Here is a 27,189-nt window from a genome sequence, read left to right as displayed (position 1 = left end):
TAGACCATTAATCCAGATAATCAGCTAATGTTCTGGGGACCCAGGTTCAAATCCCACCAAGGCAGATCGTGGAATAAAAAATATCTGGAATTAAGAATCTACTGATGACAATGAAACCATTGTCGATTGTTGAAAAAACTCATCTGGTTCACTAATGTCCCTTAGGGAAGGAAATCTGCTGTCCTTACCCAGTCTGGCCAAAATGTGATGCCAGAGCTATATAATGTAAAGTTTATTATTAGTCACAAGTAAGGCTTAAATGACTGTGAAATTCCCCTAGTTGCCACAGTCCAGCCCTGTTCGGGTACATTCTGGGAGAATTTAGCATGGCCAATACACCTAAACATCACATCTTTCAGACCATGGGAGGAAACCCACGTAGATATGGGGAGAATGGGCAAACTCCACACAGACCAAAGCTGGGAATCGAACCTGGGTCCCTGGCGCTGTGAGGCAGCAGTGCTAACCACTGTGCCACCGTGCTGTCCAATGTGGTTGACTCTCAAATGCGCTCGGCCAACTAGGGATGGGCAATAAATGCTAGCCTGTCAGCAGCGGCCATGTCCCACAAAAGGAAAAACAGAAACTTTAGGTCCAGCTTGAACTATGGAGACACTGCGGCGGTGACCATGGAAGTCTGGGTTACTGTGGTAGTATGCGCTGACATATGAAGTTGTAGTCTGGAGCTGCGCACGGTGAAAGGACAGGCTCCAACATTACCAATGCATGGCTCATGAGGAATCTCCCAATTTTCCTGCCTGCCACTGGCATGTTGGAGGGATTTACAGATTGGCACTCAGTCTGTTTGGCCACATTATGTGCACACTTTCCTTCGCCACCAGCTCCTGGGTTTGGATTTGAAGCCAATTTGGTTTGATTTATTATTGTCACATGTAATAGCATACGGTGAAAAGTACTTCTTCTTGCACGCTACTGAGTGAAAGCATACTGTTCATAGAGGACAGGGTACAAAATGTAGTATTACAGTCGTAGCTAGTGTATAGTGTAGTTACTTAGACAGGCACATGAGTGGGTTGGAGATGGGAGGATATAGGAGATTGTTTTAAATAAGGTTCATTAACGTTGGGACGTCCCTGGTAATGTATAAGGATGTGGAATGATACTAATGCTTTTCTCTTTTAATTCACAGGTTTTAAGTCGGTCCGCCTCGTTGTCCAACAAGGGGCATACACACGATGGGTCGTACTAGGGCTGCTCTTGGTTGTTTCGAGAATAGCCTAGTGCTCATGTCGTTAGTGTGTGCTTAAACTGGACCAGATGCTGGGCAAGACGACAGCTCAGTGACTATCACTGTTTGCTGTGCAGATACGTGGATTTGGGCCGTTGTCTGTGGGAGTTTGCGCATTCTCCCCGTGCTTGCGTGGGTTTTCTCCGGGTGCTCCGGTTTCCTCCCTCACCCCAAAGATGTGCTCTTAGGCCGATTGGAGGTAATGAATTGTCCCTAAATTAGTTTCCCTCAATGTGGAATGCCATAAGCATAGATAAGGGTCATGGGTGGAGGGGGGAGAACTGGTAATGTTAAAATGGCGGGGGGGGGGCTCGTTGGGCCGAGGGGCCTGATTCCCGGGCTGTTTTTGTTCTCTGTATAGAGAAAGATCAAACTTAATGCGAGGTAGGTCCTTCCAAGTTCAGTGAAGCTACTCACTGCTTCACAAGAGGGAAAGGATTGGACCCGAGTTATACTATCAGCTCCGTGAGATTCACCGCTCGGGTCTATCGATCACTGTACACATAACCTGGCCGTAACTCAGCCTCAGGAAGAAAGTAGCAGCGTAACAATTTCCATTGTCAGCCTTTGAACTCCTTCAGCCTTCTGTTCGAACACACATTTAAACACTGCTTTGAACGCCCTGCCTTGTGAAACATCACATCCTCCCACTCACCACAAGGCTCAGGTGTCAGCTGCGGTTCAGTGGGTGGCACTCCCCGGCTCTGAGTCACCAGCAAGTGGGGGTTTAAATCTCGGTCCAGGGATCTGGATACATCAAAGAGGCTGAAACTCCAGTGCAGTACTGAGGGGGTGCCTCAGTGCTGGGGCTACTTTCTTTCAGATGAGAACCCCCCCCCAACTCCGTCTGCCCTCTCAGGTGTGACGTATCAAATTCCAAGGCATTATTTTAGTTGCTGCAGACCTGATGGGCTGAATGGCCTCCTTCTGCACTGTAGATATTCTATTTTGAAGACCAGGAGAATGTATCCTGAGCAATATTTATCCCTCAATTATAAAAATAGATCCCAAAGGCTTAACCTCTGATTTCAGCTGTTTGGCCATTCACACCTTCTATTCTCTCAATGGGCTGCCATTAGCAGCCTTTCTCCTTGTTTTTGTGAATATGACTCATCTCACATTCCCTCACCCTGCGGTATAAATATCTCCCACTTTCCCCGCCTCTCATAAAGGGTCACCTGGACTCGAAACGTCAGCTCTTTTCTCTCCTTACAGATGCTGCCTGACCTGCTGAGATTTTCCAGCGTTTTCTCTTTTGGTTTCAGATTCCAGTGTCCGCAGTAATCGGTTTTTATCATAAAAGCTGATGTTCTAATCATTATCCAGAGGTATGCAGGTTAGGTGGACTGGTCATGCCCCCCGTTAGTGTCAGGGGAATTAGCCGGGTCATTACACGGGGTTATGGGAATAGGGCCTGGGTGGGGTATGTGAATTGGTATAGGCTCAATGGGCCGAATGGTCTCCTTCTGCACTGTTGGGATTCTATGATTATCACATTGCTGAGCTTGCTGTGTGTACACTTACTGCTGTGTTGCCTAGAGTCCAACTTTGACTACACTTCACAAAGTACCTTACTGTCTGTAAAACACTTTGGAAAAGCGTTAATGAATCGCTGTTTCTTTAGCTTTATTAAATGGGCACAGCTGCCTTGCCCTTACTAACAGGGACATAAAGTACCCCTACTGCCATCAGACGTGAACCAGGGCAACAGGTAACATTAGCACATCGTTAGTCATTCCCTCCCAAAGATAATAGCCCAAATGTAGTGTGGATGTTGGACCATCACAGGTGTTATCAGCTTGGACCACTGTTGGGGAGAGCATCAAACAAGGTCGCTGCGCCCTCACCATGTCCAGCCTTGCAACATCAAGACAAAGGGGAAGACAGAGATGGGGAGGGGGCAGGAGGAAGAAGAAAGGGAGGGGAGAGAAACAAAGGGAGGGGAAAGGGACCAGGCGGGGGAGAGAAACAAAGGGGTGAGAGAAACAAAGGGGGGAGAGAAACAAAGGAGGGGAGAGAGACATGGGAGGGGAAGAGATAAGTGGGGCGGACGGGTGAAGAACAGGTGTCATAGAATCATAGACACCCTATAGCGCAGGAGGAGGCCATTTGGCCCATCGAGTCTGCACCAATCACAAACCCACTCAGCACCCATCCCCATAACCCTACATATTTACGCTGCTAATCCCCTGATACTAGGGTCAATTTAACATGGCCAATCAACCTAGCCTACACAATCAAAGACGTGCAGGTTAGGTTGACTGGCCTTGCCAATAAGGGAGATGTGGGTTGGACACAGTTGAGGCCTTGTCAGTAAATGCCCTCCCAGCACCATGATAGGATCGCCCTCGTCCTCACTTCCCACCCCGTCAGCCTCTGCATTCAAAGGAACACACGCCACCGTTTCCACCAACTCCAGCATGACGCCGCTGCCGAATATATATCCCCTCCCTCCCGTCAGAATTCCACAGGGGCAGCTCCCTCCATCACCCTCAAATGCCTCACCTCCTTCAAACGGCACCGTCCCATTGCAGGAAGGATAACAGCAGCCCCCTCATCTCCTCCCACCTCACCAGGAACCTTCCACCTGCACCTCCTTCAACCTGGTCAACTCTATTCGCTGTTCCCAATGCCATCTCCTCTACACTGAGGAGTCTGAATACAGACTGGGTGATCACGTTACAGTTCACGCTCGCTCACGTTGCGAGCCTGATCCCGATCTTGCCATTTCAACTCACCATCTTCCTCTCACATTCCCATCATCAGCCTGCTGCAATGCTCCCGTGAAGCCCAACACAGCTGGAGGAACAGTACCTCACCTTCTGATTCGGCACTTTGTAGCCTTCTGGACTCACCATCGAGTTCAACCATTTTAGACTGTGAACTGTTTTCCATGTTATATTTCCCCCCCCGCAACACTGACACCTCCCTGCCGCAAGTGACTGGATCTTGTTCTCATTCTGCTTTCCGACACGGCTGACCTTTCTGCTATTAACACCTACTCTAGGCCAATGTTTTGTATTTAATTTTGTCATAAACACTCCCTTTGTCTTGTGTCCCAGTTTGCCACTTTCCCTTCCACTCCAGTGGTTAGCACTGCTGCCTCACAGCACCAGGGACCCAGATTTCTCTGCATGATCTGATTTCCTCCCACAGTCCGAAAGATCTGGCAGTAAGGTGCACTGGCCATGCTAAATTCTCCCGCAGTGTACCCAAACAGGGACCGGAGTGTGGCAACTAGGGGATTTTCACTGTGACTTCAGTGCAGTATAAATGTAAGCCTATTTGGGACACTAATAAATAAACTAAACCTGCCCATCCCCACATTATCAACAGCATAAAGTTCATCGCATCACTACCTCTCTGGAATTCCTTCCCTAAATCCCCCTGTGTCTCTTTCCCTTTAAGGCTGCCTTCAAAATCACTTTCTCCAAGCTTGTGGGCAGCTGTACTCTGATCCTCTTCCATGGCTCATCCCTCTCTCCCCAGGCCTCCTCTCCCCCACCCCACTGTATCCCCATCCCTCCATATCTATCCCTCGTCTGCCTCATCTCTCCGTATCCCTCCATATCCAGCCCGCCGTATCATCCCTCCCCATCCTTCTATATCCCTCCATATCCACCCCGCCGTATCATCCCTCCACATCCTTCTATATCCCTCCATATCCACCCCGCCGTATCATCCCTCCACATCCTTCTATATCCCTCCATATCCACCCCGACGTATCATCCCTCCACATCCTTCTATATCCCTCCATATCCACCCCTTGTATCCAACCCTCCTCTCACTGGGGTGCATTATTGACCCTCATAATTATATTTTTATTTGACGTTTTTGTTTCCTTTGTACTTTGTCTTTGTTCGGGCAGTTCCCCTTCCTTTTGGGGAGCTGCCCCTTTTACTTTGTCCTAATTTAATTTGAGTTTGTTTATTTAATTTGACCTTAAAAAAAAGGCCAACCTCCTCTCCCCCATCTTCTGTATCCCTCCATATCCATCCCTCCCCCATCCTTCTGTAACCCTCCATATCCATCCCTCCCCCATCTTCTGTATCCCTCCATATCCATCCCTCCCCCATCCTTCTGTATCCCTCCATATCCATCCCTCCCCCATCCTTCTGTATCCCTCCCCCATCCTTCTGTAACCCTTCATATCCATCCCTCCCCCATCCTTCTGTATCCCTCCATATCCATCCCTCCCCCATCCTTCTGTAACCCTCCATATCCATCCCTCCCCCATCTTCTGTATCCCTCCATATCCATCCCTCCCCCATCCTTCTGTATCCCTCCATATCCATCCCTCCCCCATCCTTCTGTATCCCTCCCCCATCCTTCTGTAACCCTCCATATCCATCCCTCCCCCATCCTTCTGTAACCCTCCATATCCATCCCTCCCCCATCCTTCTGTAACCCTCCATATCCATCCCTCCCCCATCCTTCTGTAACCCTCCATATCCATCCCTCCCCCATCCTTCTGTAACCCTCCATATCCATCCCTCCCCCATCCTTCTGTATCCCTCCATATCCACCCCCTGTATCCAACCCTCCCCTCCCCCAGCCTTCTGTATCCCTCCATATTCCAATTCCTCTCATGCATTTTATTACATGAAAGGTGTTTTATGAATTGTTGTTAATAACAAGGCTTGGAGTTTGCTGATGAATACCTTTCAGTGAGCATCGTGGAGAGTTTGATGGATTTCACACTGGTGGAAACAATGAGACATCTGAACTCAAAGGATCCCATTTATTTCCAGCCCAGCCTCTTTGTGTTAACTCTCTGCTGGCAGTGCACAAAATATTGATCAGGAATTGCATGGTGCAACTCCAGCCCAGTACGTGCTGTGTGCTAGATCACTGAATGAAAATGAAATCAGGACACGGGGGGGACAGTATTTCTCCTGAAGGATCAAAGTGCTGCTCAAAATGCGTGCATTCTGAAACATGCTTCAGATAACTAGTTAAAATACCAACCCTTCTCATCACGCAGCTATCTACAAATGGCACCTAGCTGTAAGTTGTGACGTGCCAAGAGATGTCACTCAGTCATGGTGCGTTTAATTCATTCTCAGGAAGTGTTCATCACTGTAAGATTGGCATGTATTGTTCAGAAAAAGCAGAGATAAACTCTCTCTATGTTGATTTGATAGAACTGAGTGGCTCGCTCAGCCACAGCAGAGGGCAGTTAATAAAGAATAGAAATATGAGTTGGCCATTCAGCTATTCAATAAGACCATCCCTCTGGGTTACATCTTCCCACATTTACACCCACATCCCTAGATTCCCTCAATATTCACAATCTATCAATTGCATTTGGAATATAAAGTTTATTTATTAATCACAAGTAGGCTTACATTCACACTGCAATGAAGTTACTGTGAAAATCTCCTAGTCATCGACTGAACATCCACAGTCCTTTAGGGTGGAGAATTGCTAAGATGCACAACTGTTTAGACTGAAGAAATTTCACACCCGTGAATTTGGGACTCGCACCAGTCCCGAAGAGTCAGTTTTTTATTGGTGACCCTAGTACACCTAATAGTCAATGGTGTAGGACTGGAGTCACACATAAGCCAGACTGGGTAAGAGCAGGAGACTGCCTTGGGTAAGGGACGTGAGTGAACCAGCTGAGGTATTTCCGACAACCCAACACCTTCACGGCCATTGAGACCAGCCTCTGATTTCAGGGCATTTGGTAAAGTGAAATTGAAGCTCCTAGGGTGGGGTTTGGAGACATGTTGGATGATCAGTCTCATACCACAAGGCGTGGCACAGTAGTGAGGACGGCTGCCTCACGACGCCAGGGACCCAGGTTCAATTCCGGCCTCGGGTCACTGCGTGGAGTCTGCACATTCTCCCCGTGTCTGCATGGGTTTCCTCCGGGTGCTCCAGTTTTCTACCACAGTCCAAAGGTGTGCAGGTTAGGTTGATTGGCCAGGCTAAATTGCCCCTGAGCATCAGAGGATTAGCAGGGTTAATACACAAAGTTATAGGGATAGTGCCTGGTGGGATTGTTGTATTGCAGGCTCGATGGGCCAAATGGCTACCTTCTACACTGTAACTTTTCTATGCTATCACACCACGTCACATTTAGAACCTGTTGCTCCAACAAAGGGCACAGCGTTGCATTTGCTAGTAACAGGAAGAGAAGCAAAGAGATCTCCAACGAAGGGACAATTTCAATGAACTCACACTTCTCTCCAAGGCACTGAATCCTTGCTTAGCTCTTAGAATACAATCATGGCCTCCTTCTTCACTGTAGGGAGTCTATTCAGCCCATTGAGTCTGCACCGACAACAATCCCACCCAACCTCTATCCCTATAACTCCACTTGTCTACTCTACTAATCCCACTAATATTAAGGTTCAATTTAGCAGGGCCAATCCAACTAACTCGCGCAGCTTTCAGACTATGCGAGGAAACCGGAGCACCCGGAGGAAACCCAAGCAAGGGAAAGCGTGCAAACTCCACACAGTGAGTCAAGACAGGAATCGAACCTGGTCCCTGACACTGTGAGGCAGCAGTGCTAACCACTGCGCCATCCTCTTAACACCCCATTCCTCTAACACTCCTGTGCCCACTAACCTGAACAGGCTACTGGTCCGTAAACACCTCGATTTTAAAGCTTTCATTCTGGTTTTGGAATTCCCCCACAGCCTCATCCCCTCGCATTTGCTGTCACCTTCTCAAGCCCCTCGAGATATCCGAACCCCTCCAACTCTGGCCTCTAGTTTTAATTGCTCCATTACTGGTGGTGGTGCCTTTAACAGTCTGGGCCCCAAGCTCTGGAGTTCCCTCCCCAAACCTTTCAAACACTTCTTTGCATCTGCCTCTTTGAGCTTGCTTTTGGTCCCAACCTGTCCCTGCGAATTTAAGAACATAAGAAATAGGAGCAGGAGTAGGCCATCCAGCCCCTCGAGCCTGCCCCGCCATTCAATAAGATCATGGCTGATCTGAAGTGGATCAGTTCCACTTTCCCGCTTTCTCCCCATAACCCTTAATTCCCTTGCCTACCAAAAACCTATCTACCCATGACTTAAATATATTCAGCAAGGTAGCCTCCACCACTTCAACGGGCAGAGAATTCCAGAGATTCACCACCCTTTGAGTGAAGAAGTTCCTCCTCAACTCCGTTCTAAACTGCACCCCCCTTATCTTGAGGCTGTGCCCTCCAGTTCTGTTATCCTTTCTAAGCAGGAAGAATCTCTCTACCTCTACCCTATCCATCCCTTTCATTATTTTATACATCTCTATAAGATCCTCCCTCATCCTTCTAAACTCCAACGAGTACAGACCCAGTCTATTTAGTCTCTCTTCATAGTCCAACCCCCTCATCTCCGGTATCAGCCTAATGAACCTCCTCTGCACTCCCTCCAAGGCCAAAATATCCTTGCGCAAGTGCGGTGACCAAAACTGCACACAGTACTCCAGCTGCGGCCTCACCAGTACCCTGTACAGTTGCAGCAAGACCTCCCTGCTTTTATATTCTATCCCCCTCGCTATGAAGGCCAGCATCCCATTCGCCTTCTTGACCACCTGCTGCACCTGCAGACTGGGTTTTGCGACCCCCAGGTCCCTCTGCACCGTAGCATGCTGCAGATTTTCGCCCTTTAAATAGTAATCCCTCCTACTATTATTCCTGCCAAAGTGGATAACCTCACGCTTGCTAACATTGTACTCCATCTGCCAGGTCCTCGCCCACTCGCTCAGCCTATCCCGATCCCTCTGCAGACTTTCCACACCCTCCGCACAATTTGCTTTTCCACTCATCTTTGTGTCATCAGCAAATTTCAACACCCTTCACTCAGCCCCCTCCTCCAGATCATCTATATAAATGGTAACTAGCTGAGGCCCCAGCACCAAACCCTGCGGCACTCCACTCGTTACCAACCGCCAATCAGAATAGCACCCACTGATACCAACTCTCTGCCTCCTATTAGACAACCAATCCTCTATCCACGCTAACACCTTACCCCCAACTCCATGCCCCCTAACCTTCTGAAGCAACCTTTTGTGCGGCACCTTATCAAACGCCTTTTGAAAATCGAGAAACACCACATCCACCGGTTCCCCTCTGTCTACCGCACTAGTCACATCCTCACAGAATTCCAATAAGTTTGTCAAACACGACTTCCCCTTAACAAATCCGTGCTGTGTCTGCTCAATCAAACAATTCTTCTCAAGGTGCCTCGCTATTTCTTCTTTGATGATGGATTCCAGCATTTTCCCAACAACAGACGTTAAACTAACCTGCCTATAATTCCCTGCCTTTTGCCTGCTACCTTTTTTAAACAGCGGCGTAACATTGGCCGTTTTCCAATCTTCCGGCACTTCCCCAGAATCCAGCGAAGTTTGGTAAATAATCACTAAGGCGTCTACTATCACCTCTGCCATTTCCTTCAGAACCCTGGGATGCATTCCATCCGGTCCTGGGGACTTGTCCACCATCAGTCCCGCTAGTTGATCAAGAACTACCTCTCTAGTGACAGTAATCGCATTCAGGCCCTCAACTCCTACCATCCTTCGATCTTTAATATCCGGCAAACTATTCGCGCCCTCCTCCGTGATGTAGTTTTACAACATTCCTCGGGATGCTTTAATCGGATTGAAGACGCTACACAAACGGAAGCAGTTGTTGGCCTCTTTTAAGGGCAAGCCAAATAAACAAACTCAAAGTAAATTAGGACAAAATAAAAGGGGCAGCTCCCCAAAATGAAGGGGAACTGCCCGAACAAAACAAAAAGTGCAAAGGAAACTTAAAAACGTCAAATTAAAATGTGATTATTAGGGTCAATAATGCACCCCAGCCCCTGCGGTGCCCAGCGGGCACGGAAGGCGTCAACTGCGCCCATGGACACCGCATGCTCCCTCTCTAGGGATACCTGGCTGCGAACGTAGCTGCGGTAGATGGGCAGACAGTCAGGATGACCCCCTCGATCGCCCACTGCCTAGACCTGTAAATGGCGCATTTAAGCAGTTGTTGGGTTCAGCATTTCTTTGTTACACGAAGGAGTGTTCCACGTGGGACCTACCTTGGAGGTGACAGGGGACATCGTATTCAATCTCATCGTGCCGGGAAGGGCTGAGAAAGAGAGTCCCGTCCACCAGAGGGAAGAGTTCAAAGACGGGGAGGATTTTGTGGCACAGCGCACAGTTCACCACATTCCTCTGACTGGCACTCAGTGCCGCCAGGATAAACTTCCGCAGCTCCTCACCCTGGCCCACCTGGGCATCGTCCTCCATGCGCACGTGGTAGGTGTTCATTTTGTGCTTGGGCACGTGGGTGAGCAGCTCGGTCAGGTCCAGGCGCCGCAGGAACTGCACGGGCGAGTCCAGGGGCCCCAGGCGGGAGGCCGAGGGGCCCAGGTCAGGCTGGCCGAACCGCGCGCCGCTGGGCAGCAGCTTCCGGCAGGTCTCCGCGTGCAGCGCCGTCTTGAGGAACTCGCCCAGGTGCCGGGCGCCGCGGGGAACGCCGGCGGAGAAGGAGAGGTAGGGGTGCACCGAAGACGGCGGGGACTGTTCAGGGGGGGAGCCGCAGGGTGACCTGAAGTGGTCTTTGTGCCCGGACCCCTGGCTGCCGTTGCCGGCTCCTTTCTCCTGAGAGTTCTGCCGGTCCATGGAATGCCGGCGTTGGGCCTCGTGAGATCTGGGCGCCCGGTTGAGTTTGCACTTCTTGCCGTCCTCGGGCAGCGACTCGCCGCTCTTGGAGCCGCCCCGCTCGGAGCCGCCGGCAACGGCGCCCGCCTTCTTCTTCTTGTCGTCCTGCCGCCGGCGAGCCTGGTACCAGTCCACGTCCTTCTTCAGGTGGCCCTGCCCGCAGCGGCAGGAGCAGAAGCGGAAGGCCAGGTCGTAGCCCTTCTTGGTCCACATGTTCTGGCGGCACTGCTTCTCGTTCCAGCTGCGGGCACGGCCGATGCAGTTGAACTGGACCAAGATGCTGCTCTCCCATTCGTAGAAGCACTGCAGGTGCATCCAGTTGCCAAACGGGCAGTGCTCATTGTTGCACACCACCCGCTGGTAATCGTCCTTGTCCAACTCAACCGGCCGACCAAAGCTGCACACCAGCGGCGAGGCGCAGGGGGCTTCTGTGGAATGGAATGGGAAAAAAAATAAATTACGGAAACAGCAGCAAGAGTGCCAATTACTGGCACCAAACTGTAGAGCGATGCAGTCACTAGGTTCACATATTACAGTTCAACGGGCTAAAGAACATTCAACTTGCATTTATTTTTGCAATAAAATATTATTTTGTTTCTTGCAATAAATAAATTGCAATTCATTTCACAACCTCCGGACTGGGAATTCCAAGGATAAGGGAGTCCAGTTATGTGGATAGGCCTGGGGAAGCGGGGAATGTTAGAGGAGATTAAGATTTGATTTACCATTGTCACAAATGTTGTCCAATTTCAAGAGGGAATTATGATGCCAGCATTGGACTGGGGTGGGCACAGTAAGAAGTCTCACAACACCAGGTTAAAGTCTAACAGGTTTATTTGGAATCACGAGCTTTCGGAGCGCTGCTCCTTCAAACCAGGCGAGTAAAAAAAGAAATTAGATACAGCTCTAAAGGATATTGAGTTCGATGATTAGCCACGATCAAATTGCATGGCCGAGCAGGCTCGAATGGCCGACTCCTGCTTCGAGTTTCTACATTTATTGGGAATCGAGTGAAAAGTGTTGTTTCTTGCACTGTCCAGACAAAGCACACCGTTCATAGAGTACATAGGAAAGGAGGAAAGAGGGTTGTGGAATGTGTTACAATCAAAGCTAGGGTGTAGAGAAAGGTCAACTTAAATGTAAGGTACGTCCATTTAAAAGTCTGATGGCAGCAGGGAAAAGGCTGTTCTTGAGTCGGTTGATACGTGACCTCAGACCTTTGTATCTTTTTCCTGACGGGAGAGAGAACGCCCGGGGTGTGTGGGCTCCTTGATTACGCTGGCGGCTTTTCCGAGGCAGCTGGAAGTGTTGACGGAGTCAATGGTTGGGAGGTTGGTTTTGCCTGATGGATTGGGCTACATTCACAACCTTTCTTGCAGTCTTCGAAAGGAGATTTTAAATCGGTTGTTAAAGATCACCAACACGTTTGATAAAGTAAAAAGAAGAGAAACTATTTCCAATGACCAAAATGGTCAATAACTAGGACGCAGATTTAAGAAAATTCACAAGGAAAAATTATTAAATCGCAACGGGGGTTAGAATTTGGAATGCGCTGCCCGATAGGCTGGGAGACGCAGACTCAAATGGGAATTGGATAAAAATACAAAAGAAGGAAAAAGATCTTGCAGGAACTGGGGAGAGAGATTAACTGGGTTGCTCCTCTAAAGGGCCAGCTCAGACTCGAAGGGCTGAATGGCCTCCTCACTGCTGTGCCATCCCAATATTCTATGAAAAACAGCCATGTAGTGCAGAGCGATAACGACCAGATAACCCACGATAGGTGATTGAGAGATAAATATCGATCGGGACGTCAGAACCAACTCCCTTGTTTCTCTTCAGAAAGTAGTGTTTTTCTATCCTCCCAAGAGGGCAGAATGGCCTACAGTTGAATGCCTTATCCCAAGAGATGACATCTACAACAGTGCAGCACTCCCTTCAGTGCATTAATGGGGGCGTCATGTGAGATTGTGTGCTCAAGTCACTGGACTAGGACTTGAACCCATGACTCTCCGCCGGTGCGTTAGTGCACTGTGACTCTGACAAACTGACCTAGTTATGTAGGCTTAATTATCCAGCAAGGTAACAGTGGATGAGGGGCAGGGGGTGTGGCCACACTATGGGCTGTGTAAATGCAGCACCGTAACAGCGATTAAGGGTCTTTCTGGTCACCAACTGCGTTGCAACGTGGCATTTGGACAGTTTCCGGACAACAATTCACACAGTGATGAAGGTGCAGAACAGGAAACAAGTGTCCTGTTGGGAAGAGACGGTCAGACAAACATCAGCTTCAGTTTGGGCTTCACCAGCACCAATGGCAACAGCCAATCCAAGACCACCACCTCTCACCTACCACCCAGCTCTTGCCAACATTGCCCACCCCCCCCCACCCACCAAATATCACGTGCGGCTGGTTTGAGTTTCGTGTCAACGCCTGCACTGTGGCTCAAAACAGGAGCCAATCAAAATGCACCTCTCCGCAGATGTGGCAGCACCGTCAGGATGAGGAAGTAAAGCATTTTGCCGGTTTTCCATGTCTACCTCAGCAATGGTGGCCTTTCTCTACAATACCACAGTCGAGAATTCTAGAATGAGGCCATTCAGCCCACTGTGCCGACACTGAATAACAAGCAGCCATCCAGCTTAATCGCATCTTCCTGCTCTTGGGATTGCATCCTGGTGGGTTCCAACACAGGTACATATCCAAGTACTTTTTACACGTGGAGGATTTCTGCCTCTACCACACTTGCAGGACGTGACTTTCAGACCCCCACCACTCTGTGGACAAAAAGATTTTCCCTTGCACCCCTTCTAAACTTCCTTCCTCTTAGCTTAAAATCTCTGTCCCCTTTCTCATTGAACCCTCAGCCAAGGGGAGAAGTGTCTTCCTGTCCATTTTATCTGGATCCCTCTGAACTTAATATTTCAATCCTCCTTTAAGACACTTCTTAAAACCTGCCACAAGTTTATGATCACCTGTCACTAAATATCACCTTAGGTAGTTTGATTAAATGTAGGTTATATGAAGTCTCTTGGGACATGTTCCTAAGTTTGTGACGTTATTTAAGAACTTAGGAAATTAGAGCCTCCCCAGCCCACTCCATCATTCAATAAGATCATAGCTGATCTGATTGTGGCCTTAACCCTACATTGTTGTCTGCCACCCCATAATAAGACCATAAGACATAGAAGCAGAATTAGGCCACTCGGCCCATTGAGTCTGCTTCACCATTCAATCATGGTTGCTTTTTCTCTCATCCCCATCCTCCTGCCTTTTCCCCACAACCCCTGGTAATCTTCCGCTCTCTCGTCAATCAGAACTTAATCTAACTCCGTCTTGGGAAACTGAGCCTCCACTGTGCTCTGAGGAAGAGGATTCATCCCCGTCTTAAACGGGGGTTCCCCCTTATCTTGAAACGGTGCTCCAAGGCTCTAGAGGAATAACATCCTTCCTATCAACTCCCCTCGAGATCTTGCACGTTTCATAAAGTGGCTACACAGTATTAAAAAAAGATTTTGCAATGGCTGGAAGCCCGGTGGGACATTCTAAGGTTGTAAAGAATCACAGGGTGGGATTTTCCAGCCAGTGCCAGTAAATCCCATCCCAGGTCAATGGACCTTTGCATGATGCGTGTCCCGCCCGCTATTCCCGGGGACAGGAAAATTTAACTCATAGAATTCCTACACTACAGGAGGCCATTCAGCCAATCGAATCTGTACCAACTCTCTGACAGCTCACCAACTCAGGCCCTATCCCCATAACCTCTCATATTTACCCCACTAATCCCCCTACCCTACACATCTTGGGACACTAAGGGGCAATTCAGCGTGGTCAGTCTGCCTAACCAGCATGTCTTTCGGACTGTGGGTGGAAACCAGGGCACCCGGAGGAAACCCACGCAGACATGGGGAGACTCTGCGCAGACAGTGACCCAAAGCCAGGAATTGAAACCCAGGTCCCTGGCGCTGTGGGACAGTAGGGCTAACCACTGTGCCACCTTAAAAAGGGAAAAATTCCCATAGTCACAGACTGCTCCTCCCTTGGAGGCATTGTAATGAAGGGAAAGGATGAAGGGTGAATCTTAAGTTGAGAAGTTGAACAGGTTAGGCCTATATCTATTCATAATTTAGAAGAATGAGATGTGATCTTACTGAACCATTTCAGAACCTGAGGGGACTTGACAGGGTGGTTGTCCAAAGAATATTTCCTCTTGTCTGGGGTTGGGAGGGGGCAGACTGAGCCCCAAGTCAGCTTACGTTAACACTGCAATGAAGTTATTGTGAAAATCTCCTAGTCGCCACACTCCGATGCTTATTTGGGTACCCTGAGGGAGAATTTAGCATGGCCGATACACCTAACCAGCACGTCTTTCAGACTGCAGGAGGAAACCGGAGCACCTGGAGGAAACCCACGCAGACACGGGGAGAATGTGCAGACTCCACACAGACAGTGACCTGAGCCGTGATTCGAACCTGGGTCCCTGGTGCTGTGAGACAGCAGCGCTAACCACTGTGCCGTGATAACAGTAGGGAATTGTGGAACCCACAGATTGCTGGTCCCATCCAGGGGTCTGGATTTTTGGGAAGCGGTGGTGTGGGGGGTTTATTGTAGGGTTGCTACAAAAAAAAGGTTTCAGCTTCCTCAGGCCTTAGAAGGAACACAATGAATCTGAGATCCCTGCTCCTGACTCAGTGAACCAGCCCTCCAGATAGGGTGGCTCTCAGTCGCACAGGCTTCCAGCTCCTTCAATGCCGATGGCTATTCGGGTTGAACCCTCAGTAAGAAGCTGGGTTAGGCAGGGCAGTGCCATGCAGGAAGCGGGTGGCAGGGGGAATGGACACGGCTGAATCACACACTCCCCTCACTGCATTCACCCTTTCATCGCGCCGAAAAAAGGGAAGAGTGGGCAGAAGACACGTGACATCCTCTTTCAGGATAGTGTTTTGAGTTTAAATAGTCAGCACTGACAGAGGGCCCCCAACCAACACTGGCACCTGTGACAAACACAACCCCCAGCTGGCTGGTATTCTGCATCTTTTCACACCAGCATAAAGCCCCCACTCTCCTGTTTACAAATAAACTTTAACATCAGCAAGATAAAGGGCGACAGGTTTCTGCACCACTGCCTGGGTGCATTCTGAGAGAGCTGCAAGCGGTGGAAGGGGCTGGTTTTAGGGGTGCTGTGCGGTGGATTGCATCGGTGCCGGTTCTTCCTCTTCCCCCGCCCACCCCTCACCGTGATCGTTGCCTATTTCCGACTGGCCCGACGCAGCGCCTCCGGCCCCCGATCCCGCTGCTCCGGCCCCGGCTGTGAATGCGGCAGCCCCGGCCGCAGCGTCCTGCTCATCTCCGCTGCTGTTGGTGCGCTTGTTTTTCCTGCCCTTGACGTTCTTCTGGTTCGGCATGATCCGGGGCGGCTGGCGCTTCGGGCTCGGCTCATTCGCCCCTTGTTAAAAGCTTGTTTTGCTACCTTCTTCCCTTGTTTGTCTCTATCTGTCTCTATTAATATATTCGTGTGTGTGCCTGTCTATCACAGCGGATTCTCCACCTCCCCTCCCTCTCTCCACGGTGCAGGCAGTGCCTACGCGCTGTGCACGGGGAAGGCGTGTCCAGCGGCATCTCCCATCTCGAGCTCGAAGAATGCAACTCGCTCCCGGGCCAACGTTCCAAATCCAGTGTATCCGCGTTCGCTCCCAGGCCAACGTTCCAAACACAATGTATCCGCGTTCGCTCCCGGGCCAACGTTCCGAACACAATGTATCCGCGTTCGCTCCCGGGCCAACGTTCGAAACACAATGTATCCGCGTTCGCTCCCGGGCCAACGTTCGAAACACAATGTATCCGCGTTCGCTCCCGGGCCAACGTTCGAAACACAATGTATCCGCGTTCGCTCCCGGGCCAACGTTCCGAACACAATGTATCCGCGTTCGCTCCCGGCCCAATGTTCCAAAATCAATGTATCCGCGTTCACTCCCGGTCCAACGTTCCAAACCCACTGTATCCGCCTTCGCTCCTTGAACGCAACAACGTCACATTAGCGTTTGTTTCCCCCTCCATCAGCCGAAATCCGCCCTCCCCCCATTGACATGAACAGCGCCAACCAATCCGTGCAATGATTGGCCCCTTGTGCTGTCAGTCAAGTGGATGCCGCGGAATAGAACCGTCCCCGCATGTTTCAAATGGGCCGGACAGGTAAACACGGGTAATCACAGAATAAGGAGGAGGAGATGTTTGGTCATGCTTAGCTTTAAATTTTGAATATGCATGCACGAAGGTGGCTCAGTGGTCAGCACTGCTGCCTCACAGTGCCAGGGTTCTCTCCCTGTCTGCGTGGGTTTCCTCCCACAGTCCAGTATGTGCGTTGAGGTGGATTGCTAAATTAATTTTAGCATCAGGGAATTAACAGGGTGAAAGTGTGGGGTTACGGGAATAGGGTCTGGGTGGGATTGTGGTTGATGCAGACTTGATGGGTGAATGGCCTCTTTCTGTACTGTAGGGATTCTATGATTCGATTTTGTGAGACAAGTTGAATGCTACTGCCCTTACTGCAATTATCATGTCAAAATGTTTTGAAATATACTTGCGTAAATTTCATGAATAAAGTGTATTTTGGGGAAAAAATATTTACAATGTACAATATTGCATTTTGTGTCAAAAATTATCTGGTGCCTGAGGGGTTTAGATCAGCAAAGCACATTTTTTTCCCAAAAATACAGGGGACACAATGGCACTGCTGCCTCACACCACCAGGGACCTAGGTTCGATTCCAGCCTTGGGTGACTGTGTAAAGTTTGCACATTCTTTCCGTGTTTGTATGGGTTTCCTTCAGATACTCCCATCTCTCACAATCTAAAGATGTGCAGGTTAGGTGAACTGGCCATGCTGAATTGCTCTTTGGTGTCCCAAGATGTGTAGGTTAGGGGGATTAATGAGGTAAATACATGAGGATGCAGGAATAGGGCCTGGGTGGGATGTTCTTTCGGAGAGTTGGTGCAGAATCAGTGGGCCAAATGGCCTCCTTCTGCACTGTAGGAATTCTACGAATGCTATACATTTATTAAAAAACTACATTATAAGGAAAATTAAAAGTTGACATGACAAAGTGTAAATCAAATCAGTTTCTTCCAATAATGTATGTTACTCTGTATGTTTACAATTACAATTAATAGTTACCATACTCATGGACGTTAACTTACAACCTGAGGGACTTTTCATAGTTCCCTGCCCTAGGTGTACTGACACTTAGGACAGGAAACTAATGGTAGCCTTTCTCCATTGCACCTATGCAACAGCTGTCCAAGCTTTACTTTGAACCTTGGTACACAAGTTTGTTGTACGGCGTTGATTACAGTTCATCAGCTTTGAAAAAGCCTTCACAATCATATGTAGGTTAAATGAAAATCTTTATTGACTTGTAGGACTATTTAGAAATATACAGTGAAGGGTATGAGTACACATACAGTAAAGTATATAAGTTATCTCCGTGCTTGCTGATACACACTTCTCCATCTGACACTAGACTGACTCTGGTTCTTGGTCATGAGCTCTCTTACGTTACTGTGTGGGCAACAGAGTCCTCGGTCTTATGTAACCCTGTATGTGCCAGACAAGTACGTAAGCCTGGATCTTGGAATGTGCCAGTGTGCAACACTACTGAGTTAAACCCCTCAGGCTGTACCTGCACCAAGAGAATACTTGACATGAAATACAATTGTATGTTGTAAATATGGCCTGTAATTGCATGTGTAGGAAGATAACTCGTGTACTGTGTTGAAAGAAATTGCAGGATTGCACATTATGTATTGGCAACTTTGAACCGTTATATAATGGGACTCTTACACAGTTTATGAACGAAGTATATTTTTGGGAAAAAGTGTCTTTCTGAGCTACAAAACTGGGTCACAGATCTGAAACACCAACTCTGCTTCTCTCTCCACAGATGCTTGCCAAACCCACTGAGTATTCCAGATCTTAGCTCAGATTTGTCTGGCCCGAGTATTTAGCTTTTGTAAAATTGGAACTGTCCAAGAATCACACTCCAGTGTGTTAAATGTTGCTAGTTCAGGAAGGTAACAGGATAGCCTTTTCTACCTCATTGTAGGTCAGAAAAGATCACCTGCAATGGCTTCTCTTCCTGTGTCATTAACTCTGGCATCCCCAGGGTCTATCCTTAACTGCCTTTCCCCCACCCACCTCCCCCACAATTTCTCATCTGCATGCTGTTCCTCAGTGATGTCATCCAAAAGTACCATGTTGGTTTTCACATGTACATTGATAAGGTCCAGCTCTACTCACCTGCACCTCTCTCCACTCCTCCATTATTTATCCAGTAGCGGGTGAACAGAAATTTCCTCCAATTAAATATTAAGAAAACTGAAGCTGTTGGTTTTGCTTTTCGTTCCAAGCTCTGTTCTCTTTCCCTCGTCCGAAACTAAACCATTCTGTTTGCAACCTTGAGCAGCATGTGGCACAGTGGTTAGCGCTGCTGCCTCACACTGCCAGGGGCCCGGGTTCGATTCTGACTTGTGTCACTGTCTGTGTGGAGTTTGCACATTTCCCCTGGGTGCTCTGGTTTCCTCCCGCAGTCCAAAAGGCGTTAGGTGCATTGGCCATGCCAAATTCTTCCTCAGTGTACCTGAATAGGAACTGGAGTGTAGCAACTAGGGGATTTTAACAGTAGCTTCATTGCAGTGTTAATGTAAGCCTACTTGTGACACTAATAAATAAACTTCAAACTGGTCTTGTATTTTGCCACGAGATGAGCTTCTGACCAAACATTTGCTATTTCCCTCTGTAACATCACCTGACTTTGCTCCTGTCTCTGATCAGGTACTGAAACTTTCATTCATGCCGTTGTTACCTGGCGACTTGACTATTACAATACACCCCGGCATAAGGAAATTTGGCATGTCAGCTACGACTCTCACCAACTTTTACAGATGCACCATAGAAAGCATTCTTTCCGGTTGTATCACAGCTTGGTATGGGCTCCTGCTCTGCCCAAGATCGCAAGAAACTACAAAAGATCACAAATGTAGCCCAATCCATCACACAAACCAGCCTCCCATCCACTGACTCTGTCTACGCTTCCCGCTGCCTCGGCAAAGCAGCCAGCATAATTAAGGACCCCCACGCACCCCGGACATTCTCTCTTCCACCTTCTTACGTCGGGAAAACGATACAAAAGTCTGAGGTCACGCACCAACTGACTCAAGAACAGCTTCTTTCCTGCTGCCATCAGACTTTTGAATGGACCTACCTCACATTAAGTTGATCTTTCTCTACACCCTGGCTATGACTGTAACACTACATTCTGCATTCTCTCCTTTCTTTCTCTATGAGTGGTATGCTTTGTCTGTATAGCACGCAAGAAACAATACCTTTCACTGTATGTTAATACATGTGACAATAATAAATCAAATCAGATCTCCCACCTTCTAACCTCTATAAGTCATAGGTAATCCAAATCTTTACTGCCTGTGCCTGAACAGGCACCAGTTCCTGGTGCCCGTCACCCCTGCCCTCACTGACGTACATTGGCTGGCAGCTAAGCAACATCTCGATTTTAAAATTCTCATTCTTTCTTTTCAACTTCCTCCATGGAATTACCCTTCCCTATCTCTGCAACCGCCTCCATTCACCCTCACCCCATCTCTCGCTCCACTAACTGTCCGAAATATCTACACTCCTCCAATTCTGGAGTCTTGTACACCCTCTATTTCTCTGCTGAACCACTGGCAGCCTGTTCCTTATGATGCCAAGACCTTTGGCTCTGGAACTTCTCCCTGTCTGCTTCGTTCTCCTCCTCCAGACACTCCTGACAACCTAACTCTTTGACCAAGCTTTTGACCATTTATCCTAATAGATCCTATGTGGCCCAGTGTCAAATTGTGCTTGATATTTTCCTATGAAAATGTCCAGAGACATTTTAGTATATTAAATGAGCTATGTAAATGGAAGTTAGTGTTCTCAGGAGATCTTCAATAGCTTCCCACATTCCAGTCCTTTATATAAGTGTAACAAACACACAACATTTTGATAAAATGCAACAACTGCTTCAACTACTTAATGCACAGCAAGCAACACCCTTAGCAACCACAATGCCAGTAAGAGCCTGACAGTAATAAATTAATATGGTCTTTGTACTCGCAACCATGACAACTGTTACAGGTGATGTTATTCAGTCATCATTTCTTATCCACAATCGGAACACTATCCTGTCTCCCTTTCCAGTTCCTTACTCAAATGAGCAACAAACGCTGTCCTTACTGGTGATGCCTCCGTCCCATGAAAAAACAATTGCATGGTTTGAGTTACAGAGAGAGCACTCAGCTCCCCTATTCTGCTTTAACAAAGGCCCTTCTCAAGAGCTTTTCCAAACCCTTGCCCCCCCCCCCATCTCTTTAACCTCCTCCCAGCCCAACAATCCTCCAAAAACTGCAGCAGGCGACGGTGCAGAGGGACCTTGGGGTCCTTGTGCATGAGTCGCAAAAACCCAGCTTGCAGGTGGTCAGGAAGGCGAATGGGATGCTGGCCTTCATAGCGAGGGGGATTGAATATAAAAGTAGGGAGGTCTTGCTGCGGCTGTATAGGGCATTGGTGAGGCCGCAGCTGGAGTACTGTGTGCAGTTTTGGGCGCCGTACTTACGCAAGGATATTTTGGCCTTGGAAGGAGTGCGGAGGAGGTTTACTAGGCTGATGCCGGAGTTGAGGGGGTTGAGCTATGAGGAGAGGCTGAATAAATTAGGCTTGTACTCATTAGAGTTTAGAAGATTGAGGGGAGATCTCATTGAGACGTATAAGATGATGAATGGGATGGATAGGATAGAGGTGGAGAGACTCTTCCCGCTCAGAAAGGATAATAGGACTAGGGGGCACAGCCTCAAGATAAAGGGGGGGCGGTTTAGAACGGAGTTGAGGAGGAACTTCTTCACTCAAAGGGTGGTGAATCTCTGGAATTCTCTGCCCATTGAAGTGGTGGAGGCTACCTCGCTAAATATTTTTAAGACGCGGGCTGATGGGTTTTTGATAAGAGAGGGGATTAAGGGTTATGGGGAGAGGGCGGGAATGTGGAACTGAGCCACGACAGATCAGCCATGATCTTATTGAATGGTGGGGCAGGCTCGAAGGGCTAGATGGCCTACTCCTGCTCCTATTTCTTATGTTCTCATGTTCTAAAATCTTTGCGCTCCTCCAATCCTGGCCTCTGACACACCCTCAATCTTCATTGGCTCACTAGCAATGGCCATGCCTTCTGCTGCCTAGGTTCAGAGCTCTGCAATTCCTTCCCTAAACCTCCCTGCCTCTCAGGAATTCCTGCTGTAAACCTCTCTGCCTCCCTGTCCTTCTTTGAGATGTTTCCTTTGGTTTGGCCAAGTTTTTGGTCACCTTTCCGAATATCTCATTGTGTAGCTTTCGCTGTCAGGTTTTATTTGATGATTATTCCCATTAATCACCGTGGGGATGTTTTGCAGTGTTATGGTTGCTGTATAAATGCAAGTTGTGTATGTTATTGTTGTCAGGATTAAACCTGCAGGATTCCCAACCATATTGTTGACGTGAATCCAATAAAACAACTGCATCTAGTGGCAAGAAACAGCTTATGTGCTAAACTGTGTTTAATCACCATCTTGTTATGCTGTACCCTTGTAAAGGTCTGGTTAGGACACAGCTAGAAGATTGCATCCAGTTCTGGTCACCAGACTTCAGGAGGTTGTGAGGGTCCTTGAGAGAAGATTAACCAGAATGATTCCAGCAATGTGAGAATTTAGCCAAAAGGTTAGCTTGGAGTAACTGGGATTGTTCTCCTGGGAACAAAGGGAGATTTGATAGAGGTGAACAAGGTCATGACAAATTTGGAAATAATAGAAAAAGAAAAGCTGTTCCCATAACCTGAGAGTACCAGAACGAGATTTAAGGTTTTGGGAAAGATTTGCAAGTGGAAATGTGAGGAAACAGCAAGTGGTAATGACCTGGAACTTTCTGCCTATGAAGAAGATGGAAGCAGAGACAACCAACAATTACACTTCAGAAAAATTACAGAACAGAATGGGGGATTGGGACTAATTGGATTGTTCTACAGAGACCCTGCATGGCCTGGATTTAAATACCAAGTTATAATTTTCAAGTTCCTCCCTTCTATCCCACCCTTAAAAACCAGGTCCACACATCGTGTGTGACCAGGAGAAGGGAGAGCAACTTCTGCCCCGTTTCCTCTTTCAAATACACTATGAAATGACTGCGCGGCGAGGCCTGTGGGCAGGCCAATGCAAACTCTTCCTCAGGCTGTCGGCAGTACCTTGAAAAAACTGAGCTGTAACTTCTGAACTCCAGGTGGCATATTCTGCGGGTGGAGTACCTCTAAGATTCACTGGGGTTAACCCCCACCCTATCCCTGACACCCACCATTCTGCCATCACTGATGCCCCCCCCCACCCCAATCCCCTCCTAAAGGCCTGACACCTTCACACACAAGTCTGATGCCTTCCCCAACATAGAGTCGTAGACAGAATCCTACAGTGCAGAAGAAGGCCATTTGGCCGATTGAGTCTGCACCAGTCTACAACAAAAGATGTGGAGATGCCGGCGTTGGATTGGGGTGGGCATAATAAGAAGACTCACATACTACCTCACACACTTAAGGAAAGGATGTCCCGAGGCGTGGGCCATATCCCCCATAACCCCATGCATTTATCCTAGCTAGTCCCCCTTATACCCTACCTAGTCCCCGTAACATCAACCCCCTCCCCCCTCAAATCCTACCCACCTTAAACACTTACCTTTTCCCTGGCCTGGCAAGGATTTTAAGCTTCACTTGACCTTTAACCTACCCGACTCACAGCATCTAGTGTCATAAAAAATGGCTTGGCATCCTGGCAACCAACTGAGCTGCCTTCAGTGCTGGACCCATGGGATGCACTGCACTGCCCCCAGATCTCAGATGGCATGAGTCACAAGGTCGAGCAAGACAAGATGGAAAAATGTTTTGGGTAAGAAACTAGGAGTGGAATGGCAATCCGATGCTGGTTAGCACTCCAAAGAAGTTCAGTCTTTTTTTTTATTCATTCATGGGATATGAGCGTCGCTGGCTGCCTAGCATTTATTGCCCATCCGTAGTTGTCCCTGGAGGGCAGTTGAGAGTCATCACATTGCTGTGACCCTGGGGTCACATGTAGGTCAGACCAAGTAAGGACAGCAGATTTCCTCCCCTAAAGGACATTGTGAACCAGATGGGTTTTTCTGACAATGGTTTCATGATCATCAGCAGATTCTTAATTCCAGATTTTTTTTATTGAATTAAAATTCCACCATCTACCATGGCGGGGTTCGAACGCAGGTCCCCAGAATATTAGCTGAGTTTCTGGATTAGTAGTCCAGCGATAATACCACTAGGCCATTCCCTCCCCTCAAGTGGTTCAGTACAAGCTTGGGTTCTGTTTTACCCTTGGATTGGCCCAAGAGTACAATTTATTTCAAAAACAAATGCAATGTCTGCTTAATAAGCTAGATAAGATTTCTTACTGTAGATGGCCTTGATAACTTAATTGCATTCTGTATTCCTGTGGTACAAAATCATTCTTCATCTAAATGGGAATCTTTCTGAAAGGTGGGATTTATTCTGGATGCCAGCAGATTTTCGTCAGCGTTGCTCAAGGTGCCTGTGACAATATTCTGCTCTACAACAAAACATGTGGAGATACCGGCTTTGGACTGGGGTGGGCATAATAAGAAGTCTCACATACTACCTCATATGCTTCAGGAAAGGATGTCCCAAGGCATGGTGCATCAGCGAGACAATGCAGATGCTACAACAACGCAGACGCTACGACAACGGATGAACGGACACCGCTCGATGATCACCAGGCAGGATTGTTCCCTTCCTGTCGAGGAACACTTCAACAGTCAAGGGCATTCAGCCTCCGATTTTCGGGTAAGCGTTCTCCAGGGGAGCCTTCAAGACACATGACAGAATCGCCAAGCAGAAACTGACAGCCAAGTCCCGCACACATGAGGACGGCCTCAATCGGCATCTTGGGTTTTTGTCACGCTACGTCTAACCCCTACCATATGGCCTGGGCTTGTAAAATCCTACAAACTGTCCTGGCTTGAAACAATTCACACCGTCAAGCAGAAACTGATAACCAAGTTCTACATGCATGAGGACGGCTTCAACCGAGATCTTGGATCATGTCACACTATGTGTAATCCTCACCATTTGGTTTGGGCTTGCAAAATCCTACTAATTGTCCTGGCTTGGGACAATTCATATCTCTTTAACCTGTGATTATCCCTGTCTCCACTCGCATTGTCTGGACCCATGGAGACTTGATTCCCTGTTAAGACTCGCATTGCGACCATTATCTTGCAATTGTGTCTTTGTCTATTTTTGCCGTGTTTGTGAATCCAATTCTCCTGATGACAGAGCAGTGCTCCGAAAGCTCGTGATACCAAATAAACCTGTTGGATTTTAACCTGGTGTTGTCAGACTGCTTACTCTCCCCACAGATGCCACCAAACCTGCTGAGTTTTTCTAGCAATTTCTGTTTTTACCCCAGCTTATCCTATCCGGACTTTCCTGATAATTATAAGTGCTCAGTGCAGATATATAAGATGAAATCCTTAACACACTGAAGCTCTTTAACACTGCTCCATTGTGACATCAGCACTTCACATTCCAAACCTACGAGACAGCCCCCAAAGCACCAGGCAAAATGTCACAGTTTTATGATGAATAATAGAATTATTTGAGGAGCTGAGTTCCTCCACTACTAATTATAGCACATGTATACTCCGAATCTGGAGTATCCGGACAATTTTATCTTCACAGTTGCTTGAGTATCAAGAGTCAATGCGATACTTGAGATTGCTAACCATGGCTCCATGGGAGAAACATGTTGCAATTCATATTAATGTTAAAATTAGCTCTCAAAAATGTTTTCATTCATAGGATATTGCAGCTGAGAAATAGGACTTGCACTTATACATAGCACCTTTCATGACTCAGGATGCCTCAAATTACTTCACAATTGATGAGTGTGTTTGAATTGACATCACCTCTGTAATGTAGGAAACGCAGTGGCACATTTATGCACAGCAAGCTCCAAAAAAAACCCAAAAATATGACTAGGATCAGATAAAAGTCATCTCCCAACTCTGGTCGAGGGCTCTGTTCCTCCCTCTGCGACTGGACCCTCAACTCCCTAACTCATAGATCACAATCAGTTAGGATAGTTAACAACACCTCTTCCAATGACTATCCTCAACACCGGTGCCCCAGAAGGCTGTGTCCTCCGCCTCTTACTGTACTCGTTATACACTTATCACTGTGTGGCTAAATTCGGCTCCAATTCCATTTTCAAGTTTGCTGATGACACCACTGCAGTGGGTCGGATCTCAAAGAACAATGAAATGGAGTACAGGAAAGATAGAAAACCGAGTGAAATGGTGCGATGACAATAATCTCTTCCTCAATGTCAGTAAAATGACGGAGCTCGTCATCAACTTCAGGAAATGTAGTGGGGGACATGCACCTGAGTACATCAGTGGGGATGAAATGGAAGTGGTCAAGAGCTTCAAGTTTCTGGGCATTCAGATCACCAAGAATCTGTCGTGGTTCCTCTATGGCAACACTATGGTTATGGTGTGGAGATGCTGGCATTGGACTGGGGTGGGCACAGTAAGAGTCTCACAACTCCAGGTTAAAGTCCAACATGTTTATTTGGTATCACGTGCTTTCAGAGCACTGCTCCTTCATCAGGTGAGTGGATTCACAAACATGGCATATAAAGATAGAGACTCAATTGCAAGATAATAGTTGGAATGCGAGTCTTAACAGGTAATCAAGTCTTTACAGGTACAGGCAGTCCGAGCAGAGAGGGATACTCACAGGTTAAAGAGGTGTGAATTGTCTCAAGCAGGACAGTTAGTAGAATTTTGCAAGCCCAGGCCAAATGATGGGGGTTACAGATGTGTAACATGAACCCAAAATCCCGGTTGAGGCCATCCTCACACATGCGGAACTTGACTGATCTGTCTTAGTGATTTTGGTTAAGGGCTTAAATATTGACTGGACACTAGGACATAACTCTATTATGCTCCATTGAATAATGCTATAGCTTCTAAGAGGGAAGACAGGAACTCAGTCTAACATCACATCTGAAAGATGACACCTCCAGCAAAGCAGCACTCCCATGCTACTGTATTAGAACATCAAATTCAAAGATTAGATTGGATATGTTTGTGTAAAAGAATGGCTATAAAAGGATATGGGAACAGGAAGAGTAAATGTAAG

At 47.9% G+C, this 27,189-nt stretch overlaps 1 protein-coding gene and 1 long non-coding RNA gene across 2 annotated transcripts in view; one reads left to right on the top strand and one right to left on the bottom strand.

The window, feature by feature from the left end:
- Nucleotides 1–17,071, bottom strand: part of heca (hdc homolog, cell cycle regulator) — a 30,705-nt gene extending 13,634 nt beyond the window's left edge. Inside the window, exons 1-2 of the mRNA XM_080200845.1 lie at nt 16,135–17,071; nt 10,276–11,328 (exon numbers count right to left, since the gene is read on the bottom strand). Of these exons, the coding sequence (XP_080056971.1) occupies nt 10,276–11,328; nt 16,135–16,303 (1,222 nt within the window). The 5' untranslated portion in view covers nt 16,304–17,071. The remainder of the gene's footprint in view (nt 1–10,275; nt 11,329–16,134) is intronic.
- On the top strand, nt 1,403–25,369 carry LOC145351165 (uncharacterized). The gene is made up of 2 exons (XR_013888335.1): nt 1,403–1,448; nt 24,505–25,369. It is a non-coding gene; the product is annotated as an uncharacterized LOC145351165 (long non-coding RNA).
- The last annotated feature ends 1,820 nt before the right edge of the window (nt 25,370–27,189 follow it).

The sequence above is a fragment of the Carcharhinus amblyrhynchos genome, chromosome 12 (genome assembly GCF_965287045.1).
Source record: "Carcharhinus amblyrhynchos chromosome 12, sCarAmb.v2.hapA, whole genome shotgun sequence".
Taxonomy (NCBI): Eukaryota; Metazoa; Chordata; class Chondrichthyes; order Carcharhiniformes; family Carcharhinidae; genus Carcharhinus; species Carcharhinus amblyrhynchos.
The sequence above is the reverse complement of the archived record's forward strand: the minus strand, read 5'-3'. Positions and strand labels throughout refer to the sequence as shown.